This window comes from Amphibalanus amphitrite, unplaced genomic scaffold (genome assembly GCF_019059575.1).
Source record: "Amphibalanus amphitrite isolate SeventyFive unplaced genomic scaffold, NRLGWU_Aamphi_draft 001938F_arrow, whole genome shotgun sequence".
In the NCBI taxonomy this organism is placed as follows: domain Eukaryota; kingdom Metazoa; phylum Arthropoda; class Thecostraca; order Balanomorpha; family Balanidae; genus Amphibalanus; species Amphibalanus amphitrite.
In genome coordinates, this window is record NW_024883431.1 from 16,382 (window position 1) to 33,440 (window position 17,059).

At 48.1% G+C, this 17,059-nt stretch overlaps 1 protein-coding gene across 3 annotated transcripts in view; it reads right to left on the bottom strand.

Annotated features, from left to right (window-relative positions):
- Positions 1-11,970, bottom strand: part of LOC122375854 — a 28,009-nt gene extending 16,039 nt beyond the window's left edge. The window contains exons 1-8 of one of the 3 annotated variants that reach the window (XM_043355415.1): positions 11,861-11,970; positions 4,693-4,760; positions 3,824-3,922; positions 3,417-3,523; positions 2,795-2,938; positions 1,263-2,396; positions 706-903; positions 16-173 (exon numbers count right to left, since the gene is read on the bottom strand). In XM_043355415.1, coding sequence (XP_043211350.1) covers positions 16-173; positions 706-903; positions 1,263-2,396; positions 2,795-2,938; positions 3,417-3,523; positions 3,824-3,922; positions 4,693-4,760; positions 11,861-11,935 — 1,983 coding nt within the window. In that variant the 5' untranslated portion in view covers positions 11,936-11,970. Of the gene's footprint in view, positions 1-15; positions 174-705; positions 904-1,262; positions 2,397-2,794; positions 2,939-3,356; positions 3,524-3,823; positions 3,923-4,692; positions 4,761-11,860 lie in introns of all 3 variants that reach the window. The other 2 variants (XM_043355413.1, XM_043355414.1) reach the window with 2 other exon arrangements.
- Between the last annotated feature and the right edge of the window lie 5,089 nt (positions 11,971-17,059).

Genomic DNA, 17,059 nt, shown 5'->3' on the forward strand with positions numbered 1-17,059 from the left:
TCTCTCCCCTCTCACCTGGAGAGGAGTGACGTCATCGCTGAGGTGCAGACAGGCCAGCTCGTCCCGTCCGTTGTCACAGTGTTCTACTCCGTCACATCGGTGTCGCCGGGGGACGCAGCGGCCACCGCGCAGGTGGGGCAGGCTGGAGCACGAGAATTCGCCCACCGCACAGCCTGGAAGAAAAGGGGGTGAGGTTTGGGAGTCTGGAGCACGAGATATCGCCCACCGAGCAGTCTGGAGGAATGGGGAGGGGAGGTGAAGTCTGGGACAGGCTGGAGCACGATAAGCCACCAAACAGCGCAGTCTGGGGAAAAGGCGGGGAAAGAAGAGGGAGCATAAACGTTACGCAACTGTTGATAAGTGATGTCAATTAAAGAAAATTGTGATACCGATACCAAACCAAACGCCAACAGGAACCGCGGGAAAATACCGAAACCGAACAGACTTGGAAATTTCAGGGAAACACCAACTTCTTACCAAATTCACAGCCTCTTTTACATTAGCAAGGATTCACAATACAATACCAACAAAATACCAAATCTGTTAGCCTCGAAATACCAAATACGAAGTCGGTATCGGTTTGATAGGCATCGGTATACCAAAAAATTGGTATCCGATTGACATGTCTACTGTTGATTCTACTTCCATGCAAATGTTGATAGGCACCCGCCGTCACACGTCACGGACTGACGTGACGTCACTCACCGTCGCAGGACATCTCATCGCTCTCGTCTGGGCAGTCGAAGTAGCCGTCGCACTGCAGTACGGGCAGCAGACGCTCGGCGCAGGCGCAGTCGCGCTCGTCGGAGAGGTCGGGACACTCTGCGACCCCGTCACAGCGGGCAGCGCAGCGCCGCTGCTCCCCCGGGCAGGTCATCGAGCGTGCCTCGAAACACGATGATACTGCCGGGGGGGGGGGGGGGCAATAACACTGGTATACTACGAGGCAGTTTTATAATGATGCTCTGATTAAACATTTGATTATCCCCTTAAATATTTACTATGTAATCAATCAAGTAATCTGTTAACTTGTCAAACACAAATTGGTTACGAAAAATAGCTACCGTGCATGTTGCACAATGCACATGATGTATCAATGAAAAGTTTTATAACTACAGGCTTTGTTTGTTTGATATGTTCTATAGGTGTGGCACAAAATAGGATATTGTCGAATAAAGTTGAAAAAGGCAGCTAATCTCATATTTTTATCGATTAAAATATAACAAATGTCTGCCCTCAATGAGAATTGAACCCGCCCTCACCTCTTTCCTCCGTTTCCAGCATCCTTTTGGCGCTGTCCGCGGTCTTCCTCATCGACTTGGGCAGCCACTCCGGGTCATAAAACAGTTCCCAATCTGAACTCCGCGCCTTGATCAGAGCTCGGTCAAACACCGGATCAAGGCCACCGCTGACACCCAACCACGGGTCCAGGGCGGTCAGTGACCCCGACCGCGGGTCAAGGTCACCCTCCGGCACCGTGTGGCGGACGGTGCGGTAGGAGTCCGGCTTTGGAGGGCCGACGGTGGCATTTAGTGGGATCACGTCTAAAACCACAGGGATCTCCGACGGTGCAGAGTCAGGTTGGGTGTCAGTGTCCCTCGACACATTGTACTCGTTGAGCCAAGGCTGGAACTCCAAAGGAGGAGGCTGCTTTGACCAGTCGGCAGCGGGGAAAAACTCGACAACATCGTCAGGAGGCGTTGGTGTCAAAGCTACATCACCATTGGCTGACAGCTGGCGCTGAGCTGGCTGTTGATTGGCTCCCGGCCGATGATCAGGGCTCTGATTGGTTTGCGGTTGGGTGTCTAGACTCTCATTGGATGCAATTTCCGCTTGAGCTCTTTCATTGGCTCCCACTACTTGAGCTGTTCCTTCGTTGGCCTTCACGCTCTCGGCTGGCCTCTGATTGGCCGCTGGAGCTGGTGCCGGACTCTGATTGGCTGTTGCCGGTGACGTCACCCCGATCCACGGAGGCCGACTGGGCATCAGTGGGATGTCGGTATCACCGTTGGACCATCCTCCCGGAGGTCTGTGGTCTACCCAGGAGCGGGTTGGCGCCGGCGTCTGCCTTTCCGCCTCCTTTGTTGTTTCTGGTTCCGGCTTTGCCGTCCTCGGGGTCTCTTCCGAGTTTTTCTCTGCATCTGACACGCTCGTTTCAGTTGTGGAAGTATCGTCGAGTTTCCTTCCGGCTCCATTCCTAGGCAAGACGCCATCAGCGATCACATTTTCAGTTGTCTCACTCTCGGTTGTTACGGTGACGGTCGATGGTTTCCCGGAGTCGGCGGTAGGTGGCGGCACTGCGTTGACGCCAGATGGCGCAGCAGGCAGTGGTAGCAGGATATCCGATTCATTGGTAGAGGCCGCGCTATGGGACGCCCGACTGCCGTCGTTATTTACTGAAAATAACGGAAAATCTTATCATATTGACAGACTTTTAATGATAGTAAGAAAAGTAAGTTTGCACATAGGTACTCAGATATTACGCAAAGCTACATTTCAATTACATACTATACACCGTTTTACAGTTACCTAACTTGACCTGACTTGAACTTAGGTCACCGATATAACGAACAATACGATATATCCTATTTTCCAATTTGATACAGCCTTTTCCCTCATCAACCGCTGGGTTTCAAAGCAATTCAGAAGGCGGTGTAGCTGTTGGTTAGGGTAAGGCATTTCCTTTTTTCAGGCGAGGTCACCTAGCATGGCCTCACCTGACATGACTTTTAATAAACTCGTTCTACAAGTTGTGCTGCACGAAATCACAACGCACAGTGTCACCCAGACTCACAGTGGCTGGCCAAAATTCCGACGCACAGTGCAACCAGTAGGAGGACGGAGACGAGCACCAGGCCAACGCAGCAGAGGCGGCGGCCGCGCGGGTCCGCCCCCGCCCCCGCCCCCGCCGCGGCGGGGCTGCAGTCAGTGTCATCACCTGTGGGAGGGCGGTGAGTGTCTCGGTGTCATGAGTAGGCCCATGATGAGAAGTGGCAGAAAAGGGGTTGTACGAAAACTACAAGAAAGTTTTTTAGACTGCACTGTTCAATAAAAAGTGCAAAATAAAGGAGTCGTGATTAATAACACTGTTTGATTTATGGCAAAAATATCTTACAACAGATACCGAGCAAGTAAAAAAATGGATGAATGAAAATAGTTATCACTTGCAACATTGGTTTATAAGCAATCTTTTATTCAGATTAACGTAGAAAATCGCTGAAGGAATCGCCCACTGTAGCCACATTTGACGTAATTTGTTCTAATGACATGGACTCGGTGACCTGACCTTGACCGGTGCACAGCGCGCGGCGTGGTGCGTCTATTTATGATACAGCCCCAGTGACCGGTCACCTGACCTTGACCGGTGCGCAGGGCGCGCGGCGTGAGGCGTCTATTTATGAGACAGCCCCCCTGACCTTGACCGGTGCGTAGGGCGCGCGGCGTGGTGCGGCTGCTGGAGCGAGTCCTCCCCGGCGGTATGATGAGATGTTGTCCCGTGATAGGGTGCGGGGTCATCTGAAACCTGGAAGAAATAGGGGGCATCTGAGACCTGCCCCTGGGAGAAATAGGGGATTATATGGAACCTGAGGAAAATATATACGGACCCTGAGAAAAAAAAATCGGGCATCCAAAGCCTGGGAGATAATAAGGAGCAAATGCAACCTAGGGATAAATGTGAAATGCATGTTAGCAGCCTCTGATATGCAGGTTATTGGAAAATAGTCCTGATATTTCCTGTATTCCTGTATTTATTAGTTTTAATCTCGGATGGGCTAGTGGAATGAATGTTTGGGAAATGTTTCATTTCTCTGAAGACACCTACCTGGTTTTCTTTCCGGACGATTTGATGGGCTCAAAGACGTCCGAGGTGGGTGTGGAGTCCGTCCGCGACTCGTCGGAGACCAGCCGCTGCTGCTGCAGCCTGGGGCAGGTCAGGTCAGGGTCAGGTCAGGGTCAGGTCAGGGTCAGGTCAGGGTCAGGTCAGGGTCAGGTCAGGGTCAGGTCAGGGTCAGGTCAGGGTCAGGTCAGGGTCAGGTCAGGGTCAGGTCAGGGTCAGGGTCAGGTCAGGCTCAGGTCAGGCTCAGGTCAGGGTCAGATCAATGTCAGATCAATGTCAGATCAAGGTCAGGTCAGGTCACGGTCAAGACTCATGTCTGGGTCAGGATTGGTCTGGACAGGACAGGTTAGGTCAGAATTAGGTAGGAGTGGCTCAGAAAAAGTCCGGACAGCAGGATAAGTCAAGGCAGGGAGGGCGTTAAGGTCAGGGTAGGAGAGGTCACACCAGCTCAATGACATGTCAGGCCAGGGACTGGAGTTCCGGACAAGTGCTGGGCAGTGCAGGGCAGGGGCAGGAAAGCTCGTGTCAGGGCAGGAAAGGTAATGTGAGGGCAGGAAAGGCAAGATCAGGGCAGGAAAGCTCAGGCCAGGACAAGAAAGCTCAGATGCTGTTTTATGTGGATACGAGTGTTACATTTTGTCGCTTCGATAAACTGCACAGAAGCTCATCACGAACTACATATTAGGTATACCACGAATACCACGAATACATCACCTATGCCAGGCTTTACTGAAGTGTCAAAGGATAAAATTGCCATATATTGCACTGCGGCTAATTCACACCAGTAGGCCGGTAATTCGAGTAGTACTCTTACCCGGTGGTTAGTACACTTACTACCTGCTGAGCACGCTTACCATCTGGGGTGTACCCGCAGCGGGCCGGACGGTATAGCGGGGGAGTTCACCAGTACTCTCTGAGCGGCCTGAAAACCAACCGGAAAACGTGAACACGCACGTGAAACTATTAACCCTATTAGTGGCAGGGGGGGGGGTTGTTTTTATCCACCCCTCAGGTTTTTCGGGAATATCTCCAAAACCGCTGAAGCTACGATGCTGAAATTTTCTGACTTTTCCTAAAACTAAATTGGGCACATTCCCTGAAAATTTCAAGTTCATAACTTTACCAGGGGCGGCTCCAGAGCACTGGGAATTGGGGGTCCTATTCGTGAAGCGAGTCATTTGGGCGAAGATCACGATGCTGCACCAGTTTTACGAACAGTGAATGAAAGGTATCATGTGATAACATATACAGTTATTGTACATCCTCTTTTGACACGTTTTTGCTATAATAGGCGGATCCAGGCGTCCAAAAAGGGGGGTTATGTTTTACCTCCCAACATAGGTGCCCTGACACCGCCTATGCATGACCAATACAATTGTAGTCGTTCTCTCATAAGAAAATTGTAACATAACAAGACCATTACCACCCTTTTTAGAAACAGTACCAACAAAAACCTTATTTACTATACTTTTTGTGCACCCCCAATCTCAATGATCTGTATCCGCCTATGATTTTTGCAAATGCATATTTTTAGGATCCATGTGAATTCCTGGTTTATTCTCTATCGATCGGCAAAAGTTGCGTTAAGATTGGTTCAGAAACCTGGCCGTGATAAACAGTCTAAAATGTATCTGCAATTTGCCCGTTTTTACCCCCCTCTATCCCCCCTATTGACATTTTTTAATTTTTATTTTTTAGAAATGTAGATCACGTTGAGCGAAATCGAATGCCGTTTGAATTTTGAAAATCGGCCCGTTAGATCTCGAGATATCAAGGGGGGGTCGTAAACAGCCCCCCCCCTGCCACTAATAGGGGGTAGCCAGGAGCCTGCCACTAATAGGGTTAACCCGCGCTCCGTTGAAGTCTGGCCGGTTCCAGGTCCTGTGCGTGTGGGGAGGGGGGGGGGGGGGGAGGGGGCAAACGCCTTCCGTCGTATCTCCAGAACCAGTCGGATCGGAAAATTCATACGGCGCTCGAAAGTCCTATCAAGATGCTGCAAGATGACCTCGAAATTTGACCCGTGATGTCAAAGGGCGGTCAAACAAGGACAAATTGTCTAATTCACAATGAATAGAAGTCGGTCGTAAAAAGAAGTTCATGTTTCCAAAATGAGTTTGAATATGATTATGGACCTGATTATGGATCCTAGACCTGGCATATGGATAGTCATCTGAATGTATTATGACCTGTGACGTCACAAGAGGTCAGCCTCCGCAAACAGATCAGATGACACTTGCGGGAATCGTATGGAACGAGATCTGAATTGTGAATATTCAAGTCTTTATGAAGGCATGTCATTTATATGCCGCCATAGAAACCTCCTTGACCAACTTACTTTGACCTATGACGCCACAGGAAGGTCGGAAAAGGTCATATTGTAAAAGTATAAAATGAAAAAAACATTTACTTAAAGGTAGTGTGCCAGCTTTCTTGGACCGTATGGAGTTAATGGCCCAGATAAGGAGAACCGGATTTTTAGAACTTATCCATACCTTCAAAACTCATGGAAACGTCTTAAATTCTTCAAATTTTGAGTACCCCAGTGCGAAATTCGCCCCGACGGGTTGTCGGTCGTACCCCAACCACATTTCACACCACTATGAACAATAAATGCACACACTGAAATCGCTATTACCGATATGCTCATCCAATCAAGTTTCGATAAACCCGTTCATCATCAGCTCCTGCGGTTTCGAACACGCCTGTTAGTTGGCTTCTGATGCTCGTCGAGGTCGGAATTTCCAAATACGCGTGGTGCGTCGGGCCGCGCGCTCTGACTTCGGCCAAGAAAAATGCGTCAGCTGATCATTGTCATTTCTGCCACTTGCGTGTGGTGAAATGGGGTCATAACTTATAAGACGGCTTTTTCATATCAATTATTTTACATAAAATCATATTTCAAACCATAAATAATGTTCGACAGCCAAATAAAAGAAACAATACCAATACGGGCTTACAGTTTAAGGCTCGACATTGTGTTGTCTACGATTAGACAGCTGATAACTCATTCCCGTACGTCGTATGGTCGTAACACTATAATGACCTTTGCTTATTGTCACAAGTGCGCCGCATTCGCGAATGTTGCCCGACGCCTGTTTGCAGGTGAGCCCGCTACAGTTGTTATACATATCTAAAAACCGATAAACTTTTAGGCGAAAAAGGCACCTATTCCAGGTTTTTGATTTTTTTTTGCGATATTAGGTAAAAACAGAAGCTTCTTATCCTAGGAAAAATAAAATGGGAAATCTTTCAAAGGTGGCACACTACCTTTAACCCTCGCCGGCACAGCGGGGTTGATGCAACACCCCCCCCCCTAAGTTTTTTTCCGCAAATAACTTGCGTAAAAAACGGCCGATTGCGACGCCATTTTCAGTACCCTCGCGTTGATCAATTTTACAACCACTCTGAAAATTTCATGACCCACACCCAATTGCCCTTTGACTTACTTTCCGAGACCATGTTTGGCCGGAATCGCAATTCGGCGCTTGTCGGCTCGCATTAGCCGCGCGTTTGCAGTCTTTTCGTGGTTTCAAGCGTTCAAACATGCGATTTGATGTTGCTCCCATGCATCAGGGAGGATGTCAAGGTCACCTGAAGGTCAGGTCAGGTCACTGACGTTTGGCGACCACGGTCCACTTATTCGAGTTTTGCATGTTTCTAGGCCAGTTTTTGGAGCTGAATTCGAATTAAGCAACCATTACCTGACCTAGAAGGCCAACCTATGACCTAGGACCCTAAAATGGGGTATCATCGGCTTCCTCTTGTCACGGGCAACACGCTCGCCACGCCATATGATATGTGGAGGGATTTTGTTTTGATGTCAATGCATACATACATACATACATGCTTCTTTTTTCGGCGAAGCTCTAGCTCGAACAGGGGCCAAATGCGAGGGGGGTCGTACCCCCCCCCTCCCCTGTGCCGTCGAAGGACGCAAAATGGCCTGTGCCGGCGAGGGTTTAACCCTCGCCCTGGCAGGGGGGGGTTCGATGCGACCCCCCCCCCTAAGGTTTTTCGAAGATAGCGTAAAAACGGCGGCGTGCAGCGCCGCCAAATTTGGCACAGCCTATGGGGCAACCTTTTTACATGTGACCTGAAAATTTCAGGTCCGGGTGACCTTGGGTCAGGTCACCAGGTCAGAAAAACCGGTACAAGGTCATGGTCAAATTTCAATTTTCTTTTTGCACCTGTCCAACTCACAGTTTTGGACTGATTTCCTTCAAACTTTCAGGATGTGCTAGGTTCACCGAGTTGTATAACATATAGTTCGGGTTTTTTTGAGGTCACTGACCTGAGGTCAGTTAGAGGTCATTACGTCATAATGTTAAGCCTATGGGAAAATACTAAATTCGGAAAATACTGGAGATATCCGCTTCGTTCTATCACTTTTGTGCTTTGAAACCACAGTAATTAACAGCAGGTCACTTGGTGCTTCTTTGTTTGGTGTACTTATCCATGGGTCAGGTCAAATGAGGTCAACTGAGGTCAAATGACGTTTTTGCCAATAACTTGGCACATAATGACGCTAAAGCTTAAAAAATGGTATCATTGTGTTCCTGGTGATCAGCCGAATCGAATGATATGCAATATGATGCAATTTGGTTAACTTGAACTTAATTTATTAATTTAAGTTTACTTAAAATTTAAGAAAAACTTTAAGTACACTTGAGCAAGCTAAGAAGTGTATCATTCGACGCGCCTTGACATGCTGAGTTCACTGGTGCTTTTCTTTTTGCTCTATCTGAATTAGATCAAAAGTTATAAGCGAAAAACTTTTGACCTGTTTTTAGCGAAATTTTTACATTTATACCCCCAAAACCCCCCTAAATATTGACCTAGAGCAACCAAATTTGCACAGGGGCGAGAACTCCAGGGGGCCCACCTACCTACCAAATTTGGTGTTTCTAGGTGCCATAGGAGCCAATCGCGAGGGGGGGGTCGCATCGACCCCCCCCCCCTGCCAGGCCGTGTTATGAAAAATGCCCTGCCAGGGCGAGGTTTAAAGTGATTATTAGCACGTAAAAGTAACCCTACTGCTCATATTTACACGGGAAGGGAATCGTATTGTATCATGTTTTATCATATGCACCATACTGCCCTACACTGATATAAACCCGCGCCGTGCTGGTCTGCGTTTTCCGTAGCCCCAGCTTGGGGGCATCAACCTGAATTCTAACCTCAGGGCACCAAAGTTACTTTAGTATTTTTTTCTAGATCAATCTAGATCAAAAGCCCTCCTTCGAGCCCGCGAGTGTTTACCTTCCAGGCGGTGGGGGAGGGCATTTTTTGCCCCCCCCCCTTTAGTTTAACCCTCGCCGGACCTATTGGTTTTCTACATACGCGCCGGCCGAGGGGGGGGGGGGGCGGGTACGACCCCCCCTCGCCGTTTCGCCCCTGGTGGAGCTAGCGCGTCGCGGAAAAAACGAGCGTGTGCGCCGTTACGAGACGCAGAGATTGGTACCCGATTTTAAGGTCCTAGGTCAACCGGTGACCTCTGAGGTCAGGTCAAGTGCCCCAAGGTACGGTTCAGTTTTTGGTGAATAACTTCGCAAAAAACGGCCGCAGAGCGCCGATTTTGGCAGCATCGTGTTCGTCTCGCTCAGGCGCGTCGAATGATATACTTTTTGTCCGGGTCAGGTCAACTTGGGGTGTTGACCTCAGGTCAAGGTCAGGTCAGCACCCCCAGGTCACGAAGTTGGTCGAAAGGGGTCATGTCGCATATCATTCGATTCGGCAGGTCTTCCTGAGTCCATTGGTGGCTTTCCCGGCTCGCTAGCTCAATTTGATCAAGAGTTATTGACGAAAAACTAATATGACCTTGATGACGTCATAAATGACGTCACGCAAGGTCAACATTGCAAAAAAGACGCATCTAACCTTGCGAGGAGTGCATAAAATCACGATTCAGTGTGCTTGAGATAGTTGGAGATCGTTCCCGGCGCCAGAATAGCAGTTTGAATTTTTCCCCATTGACTTATAATGGTGAGGTCACGAAAATGACCTGACCTCATATGACCTTTAGGAAAAATCCGAGATATACAAGTTGTGAGACTCATAATGGATACTAGATCCTGCAAGTTTCATTTCCCTGTGACATCTCCTCTGGCAGTGAGGGCGTTGCGAAGTTGCGACATCTGAAGACCGTGCAGAGGTTCACTTATGACGTCATAGGTCAGTGACCTGACCTGACCCAAAAATGCGGTTGGTGTCAAAAGATGCGGCTTGGATCAAAGGTCAGGTATGCCAAGTTTCAGCTCTCTATCGCCAGCGTGTTCGGAGCTATCGCGAAAAAACCCTATGGGGGGGGCGGCACCCGCCCCCCCCTCGGCCGGCGAGGGTTAAGTTTCGATATATCTCCAGAATCGGGCACGCTTGACCATATTTCCGCCTACTGACCTGTGACGTCATCGGTGACCCAGAGTTCAATGAAATTTAATTTCCTTCGACAAATGTGACAGGGCTATCGAACGCTTTTTGAATTTAACGGATCCGTCTAGTAGTTTCGGAGATACGGGAGGGGGGAATGCCCCCCCGCGCGGAAGGTGGCCGGGAGGCCCACCGCCTGCCGGGTTAACCATAATGATTCAAGTGCATGCGACTAAAACATTTCACGATTCATCCTTCTTCCGAGCTCACCCATTCCACAAAAATTCCACATAATCATTCCTCGCTCATTCCACAGCACATCACTCAACCATCCCTTAACCCGCGCGGGGCTGGGGTCTCCAGCCGAACGCGCGGGGCTGGGGGGGGGGGGTAAATTTTACCCCCCTGTTATCTCCCGAACTAATGGTCCGATTTGGAAAATTCAAACGCCAATCAAAAGCTCTCATCACGAACTACTAAAAACATGTACTTAATTTAAAGTTTGAGGTCAAGGTCAAGGTCAGGTCAAGGGTACAAATTGCAAGTTTCTACAGTATCGGCCTTGCACCGTAGTTGCCGAAGAATGGAGTCATGGACTGAGACTGATCGCCCAAAACGTGTTCTTAGGCTACCAAGACAATATTCGTTGCATACAATATCATTCAGAGGTCAAGGTCAAGGTCAGGTCAGGTCAGGTCAGGTCACCAAAAAACAAAATATAGAAAAGGGCATGTGCGACACATGTTTTATGGGTCATTTTACTCATAGAATTCAATAGGCACACTCAATAAGTGACATGGACCACCTCTGGATGAATTTCAGGTCGAGGTCAGGTCAAGGTCAGGTCAAGTGAGGTCAAATTTTGAAGTTGGTTGTTAAGGCCTAAAAAGGTGTCTATCTGATGCAGTTTTTCACGGCGAATCGAATGGTGCTAATTTTGTTTCCGTACGAGGTCTAGAACTTCTTAAAAAGTCATTTTTCAAAAAATTTGTGTGTCGTGACGTCATAAAATTTTAAATAACTCCCACATTTTTGAACCGATTCTTCTAAAATTTGGTATGTAGGTGCACATAGACCACTTCTCTGACATATATTCCGGTTTTTTCGATAGACTCAAAATTTCGGATTTTATAATGATTTTCCCAAAAAAGTCAGTTTTTTGAAAAAAATTTAGGCCAAAATCCAAAATTTTCAAAAAACCGAGATAGCCATTTGATAGACAAAGTAAAATTACGTTTAACCTTTTTTTGTTACGTCTTGATTCCTTTAAAAATGAAGATGTTAGCGGCGTTTGAACTTTTGCCGTTTTTGAGGCGAAAATGGCGAACATGACGTCACTAAAACGTCAATTTCTCAAAAATTTTCCGACGGATTTCGCTCAAATTTTCAGGGAATGTGTCAAATTGATGTAAGAAAAGGTACTGAAAGTTTGGCGGCGCTGCGCGCCGCCGTTTTTGAGATATCGCAAAAGTTCGCGAGGGGGGGGGGGGGTAAAATTTACCCCCCCCCAGCCCCGCGCGGGTTAAAGTTCACCCGTTCTACAACACATCACCCAACCATTCCAAAACTCGTCCATTCCTCGAATTCGCCAATCTAAAAAAAACTCACTCATTCCGCGAACTCACCCATTCCATGACCCCCATTCCGGGCACTCACCCTTTCCCTCCTCTCGGCCTCCTGGACGTCATAGCTGCCGCTGGATCCATGATCGGGGGACTCACGGACAGACATCACGCACCGCGCCACCGGCCTGACCGCTGCAGACTGCCGGCGGCCGGCCGCCCGCCAGCCGCCGCCCACCGCCCCAGGCTAGCCGGGGTCAGCCGGTCAGGACCGCGTCATACATAACTACGGTCGGACGCGCACGCTCGCCATTTCTGGGAGGTTCTAGCTCCGTCAGGGGCGAAACAGAGTGGCGTACCCCCCCCCCCCCCTCGGCCGGCGCTTATGTAGAAAACCAATAGGTCTGGTGAGATGAGTGACATAAGTGAGAAAAGTTGCAGCAATCGTAGTCTTGACTAATGTATGAACACAACTGTAAAACCTTTAAGTTGCAGACTGCATCAGCATACCAGTACAGAGTCGGACATTCAGTTTACCCCGACGGTCGAGGGGGGAGGGGGGCGGGTGCCGGCCCCATAGTTTTTTCGCAATCTCATGGTAACCGAATGCGATATTACCTCCTTCGACCAGCTTTGTGACCTTGGGTCTATGACCTAACGACCCAACTCCGCGCATAACTATTGACTGACGTATTTTCCACCAGTAAAACGCCTTTTGGGCGAAGAACGAGCGAGCGAGATAGTGGGCCCTGCACGTGCGGAAGGGCGAGAGGGTCTTCCAACGGGGCTTGTGCAAAGCACCCTTCTAACCGGTCGCTAGCGGTGTGCCAAATTTGAACGCAATCGGCCCAGCCGTTCCTGAGATCTGGAAGCGGCATTCTGCACGTGCGCACGTGCAAACGGGGTCCAAACTGACTTTTGCACGGCACCCTACTAACCGGTCCCCAACCGTCTACCAAATTTGAGCGCAGTCGGCCCAGCCGTTCTCGAGATCTGGAAGCGCCCCCTGCACGTGCGCACGTGCAGTAGCACCCTAACCGCAACACATGGGAATGCATTGCCTGGTGGGTGCCTACCTGTATGCCAAGTTTCAGCGAAATTGCCCCAGTAATTACCGAGTTATTGAAATGGGAACAAATTTGGCACCTCTTCTTTTTGTATTTTGCACGTGCAGTGGGGGTCACTCACATAGATCAAGAGTATCCGACCTTTGGTAGAAGGGATGCAGGTACCCTACAAAAATTACCGCAAGGCAATCGCCCAAGCAGCTGCTGAGATATGAGCCTCTCAAAATCACTACTTTTTCAAAACAGCTTGAACACCCTTGACTTTTCACGTGCCACGTGCCACGACGGTCACTGAGATGTGTCAAAAGTAGTCAATTACGGGGTAGAAGGGATGGGGCTACCCAGCAAAAAAGACCGCAGGCCAATCGGTCCAGCGGTTGCTGAGATATAAGCCTCTCAAAAGCGTTACAGGCCGGGCCGGGCCGGGCCGCTCATACTAAGATTTTTCCGTTATATTGAAAAGACTTCGCTTCGCTCGCTTCGCTCGCTCGCTCGTAATAACGCGAGTGACTGGGGGGGGGGGTCTACAGAGCCCCCCTCCTCTTTTCTCTGAAACTGGTCCGATCGTCAAAATTCAAAAGGCGTCTGATAGCCCTGGAAAAACTGTTTAACGATGCCTAATTTCATTGAACTCAAGGTCCCCGATGACGTCACAGGTCAGCTCAAAGTAAGCATATCAGCATTTTTTTTTCTTGGCTGGCATACAGATCCAAGGCGCATCTTGTGATACCAACTGCATTTTCAGGTCAGTCCATGTCACTGACATCTGACGTCATAAGTGAACCTCTGCACGGTCCTCAGATGTCACAACTTCGCAACGCCCTCGAGGCGCCCTCGAAGTGCCAGGGGAGCTTTCACAGGGAGATGAAACTTACAGGATGTAGTAACCCCCTGGGGTCTCACACCTTGTATATCTCGGATTGTTCCCAAAGGTCACATAAGGTCAGATTGGTCAGGTGACCTCACCATTACAAGTCAACGGGGAAAAGTGAAATCTGCCATTTTAGTGACGGGAACGATCTCGAACTATGTAAAGCACACGGAATCGTGATTTCATGTAGGTACTCTTTACAAGGTCCGATGCTTTGACCGTTTTTTTTTACCTAACATTGACCTATTGACCTGACCTCCACCAGGGTCCAGGAAGTGACCTAAACCGTTTCTGATGGTTATATAACCAGCACCATTGAGTTGGAAATGAACAATTTTGGCCATAAGACATGCATCGCACAGCCCTAGTAAAATTGGGTTAATGTGCTGACCCTTGGTGACCTGACCTGTGATCTGACCTGGTATTATCAGTGACCTCTAATCAGTATGTGTACCAGGCAACTGACGCCCTATCGCTGATTTTCGATAAAATGTGTTTTTCTCGATGTTATAGCCCTCGCCCCGCTGGGGGGGGGGGCAATTTGGCCCCCCTTGTGGTTTTTCCGAAATAGCAAGACGCCAAATTTTCAGTACATTTCCGGGCATCAATTTGACACCTTCAAACCATATTTCAAGTCTTAGGTCACCTTAGGCCAGGAGTTATTGAGGTCAAACTGAGGTCATGTTCGAGCAAAAATGAGCAAAAAAAAATGAAATGTTGAAACGCTCACAAAAGCTACAGTTACCTAGCAATTTCAAAGTTCTTTATATGGTAATGTAGAAAAAATAGCGCTACAAAACTGCCATCTTGGATTTTCAAAATTATTGGATTTTGACCCCCGAAAATTCAAAAAACTGATTTTTTTAGAAAAACTAAAAAATCAGTGTTTCCGAATTTCTAAAAAAAACGGAATATTTGTGATAGCCCCTGTGCTCTTCTTTACCAATACATACCAAATTTTAGATCAATACCTCCTTTTTTGGCCAAGTTATAGCGAAAACTTCAAAATTAATGACGTCATATAGTTAAATTCAACTTTTAGCAATTTTAGACCACGTAGCGCAAAACAAAAGCCACCATTGAACTCCCCGTGACGAGCTGCATCAAATCGATACCCATCTTATGCAAAAATATCAACTTTAAAATTTGACCTAATTTGACCTGACCTTGACCTGACCTTCACCGGAGCATAATCTTAACTGACCCCAAAGGCTGCCTGACCCACATAATCGTATTTGGCATATAAAATGGACCATAAAACATGCCTCACATAATACTTTCATATTGTGACCCTCAGTGACCTGGCCTCTGTGATCTGACCTGGTATCGGTGACCTCAAAAAGCAAAATATGCGTTTGACGAACATTTTCCCATCGATACTTTTCAACGAAATGCATTTTACCCGATTTTATAACGCATTTCTTGAAATGCCTGTAAACGGTGAAAATCCGACACTTGACCTGACCTGTGACGTCATCAGTTTGACCTAGGTCAACGAAATTGGGTCACAAGGTGATGGGGCTACCTTGTGACCCAATTTCGGGGGACTGACCCAATTGGATAGCCCCTCCAACACCGTTTGCCGCTTGTCGCTATATTACGTGGTTCTAGAGATCTTAGGTGGGGGGGGGGGGGACCCGCTGGGCCTCCGCGCCACCCGCCGGCCGCTGCACGGGGGGGGGGGGACATGTAGTTGCCCCCTTTACTTCTGCAACAATATCGTTGCAGGGCGAAGAGATAGAGAAGCGAAACTTTGCACACATCTTCCTGAATGCCTAGGCAAGGTTGTGTCCAAATTTGGTGTCGATCCCATTTGAAATGACGTCACAGTGACGTCAAAAGTCAAATTATAGATTTGCGACTTTCAGTGTCCTTACGATATACCCGATATATGAGACCGAACATAAAGGACCGATACTTGGTCAGGAACTAGGTCAAATCAAAGTCTACTTAGATGTTCAAGGATGACAGCAGGTGCTGTTTAGTTCATTTACAGTTGAGTTTCGTGCTCAGCGACATCAGGAATGGTCCATATCTGAAAACGACAAAACTTTCTGACGTCACTGTGACGTCATCTTAAGTGCTACAACCACCAAACTTTTTTCCAACATTGCCTCGGCATTCATGTGAAGCTATGCCAAGTTTCGTTTTGAATTCAATTTTTTAGCGATTCTAGACCACCTAGGGCAAAACAAAGACCACCATTGAACTACTCGTGACGAGTTGCATCGAATCGATAACCATTTTATGCAAAAATTTCAACTTTGAAATTTGACCTAATTTGATCTGACCTTGACCTGACCTTGACCTGACCTTCACCAGAACATACCTAATCTAAACTGACCCCAAAGGCTGCCAGGCCCACATCATCGTATTTGACATATAAAATGGACCATAATACATGCATCACATGATATTTTCATATTGTGACCCTCAGTGACCTGACCTCTGTGACCTGACCTGGTATCAGTGACCTCAAATAGCAAAATATGTGTTTGAAGAACATTTCCCCATCGATGATTTTCAATGAAATGCATTTTACTCGATTTTACAACGCATTTCTTGAACTGCCTGTAAACGGTGAAAATTCGACCTTTGACCTGACCTGTGACGTCATCGGTTTGACCTAGGTCAATAAAATTGGGTAGGGCGCGTTTCTCGGCAGAGCCCAAAGGGGCGCGGGTTAAAAGTACCGCACAAAGTGGCGGTGGATCCATCAAGCCTGACCGAGGAAGGACTGCTAAATTTGAGTCACCGAAGCAATGGACATCCTCGTCCATTCCCCTGGTCAATTGGTTCAGTGACGTTCAAATTATAGCAGGCCCTTCCTTGGTCAGGCTTGATGGATCCACCGTCACTTCACTTTTAAGACAGACTGTACGGTCAGGAGGGCGCCGACAGGTCAGGACTCAGGAGAGCCCTGTACGGTGAAAAAGGCACCGACTTGTCAGGAGGGCGCTGAAGGTAGAGGGCACCGTTCTGGAGGGCGTTGTATGGTTAGGAGGCCGCTATACAGTGAGGAAGATGGCGACAGGTCATGATGGCTTACCGTCGACGGCGCCTAGGCCCTAGAGTGTTCTGTGCTGGACACTGGAAAGGCGCCTTCGGTGCATGTGTCATAGCTATGTCTGTCATAGCTACACCGACTTATCGATCGCTTTGGAACTTTCAGCCATTGATAGGAGCAATAATAAAACGTATGTCTCGGAAATTTGGTATTGGTGACCTAAGGTCAGGTCAATTTTGCGACCTCCCCATTATAAGTCAATGGGAGAAAATTGAACGGCGCCTCTTTTGGACGAAATCCATTATAAACACTCTCGAACACTGAATAAGGTACAAGTAACTTTGACAC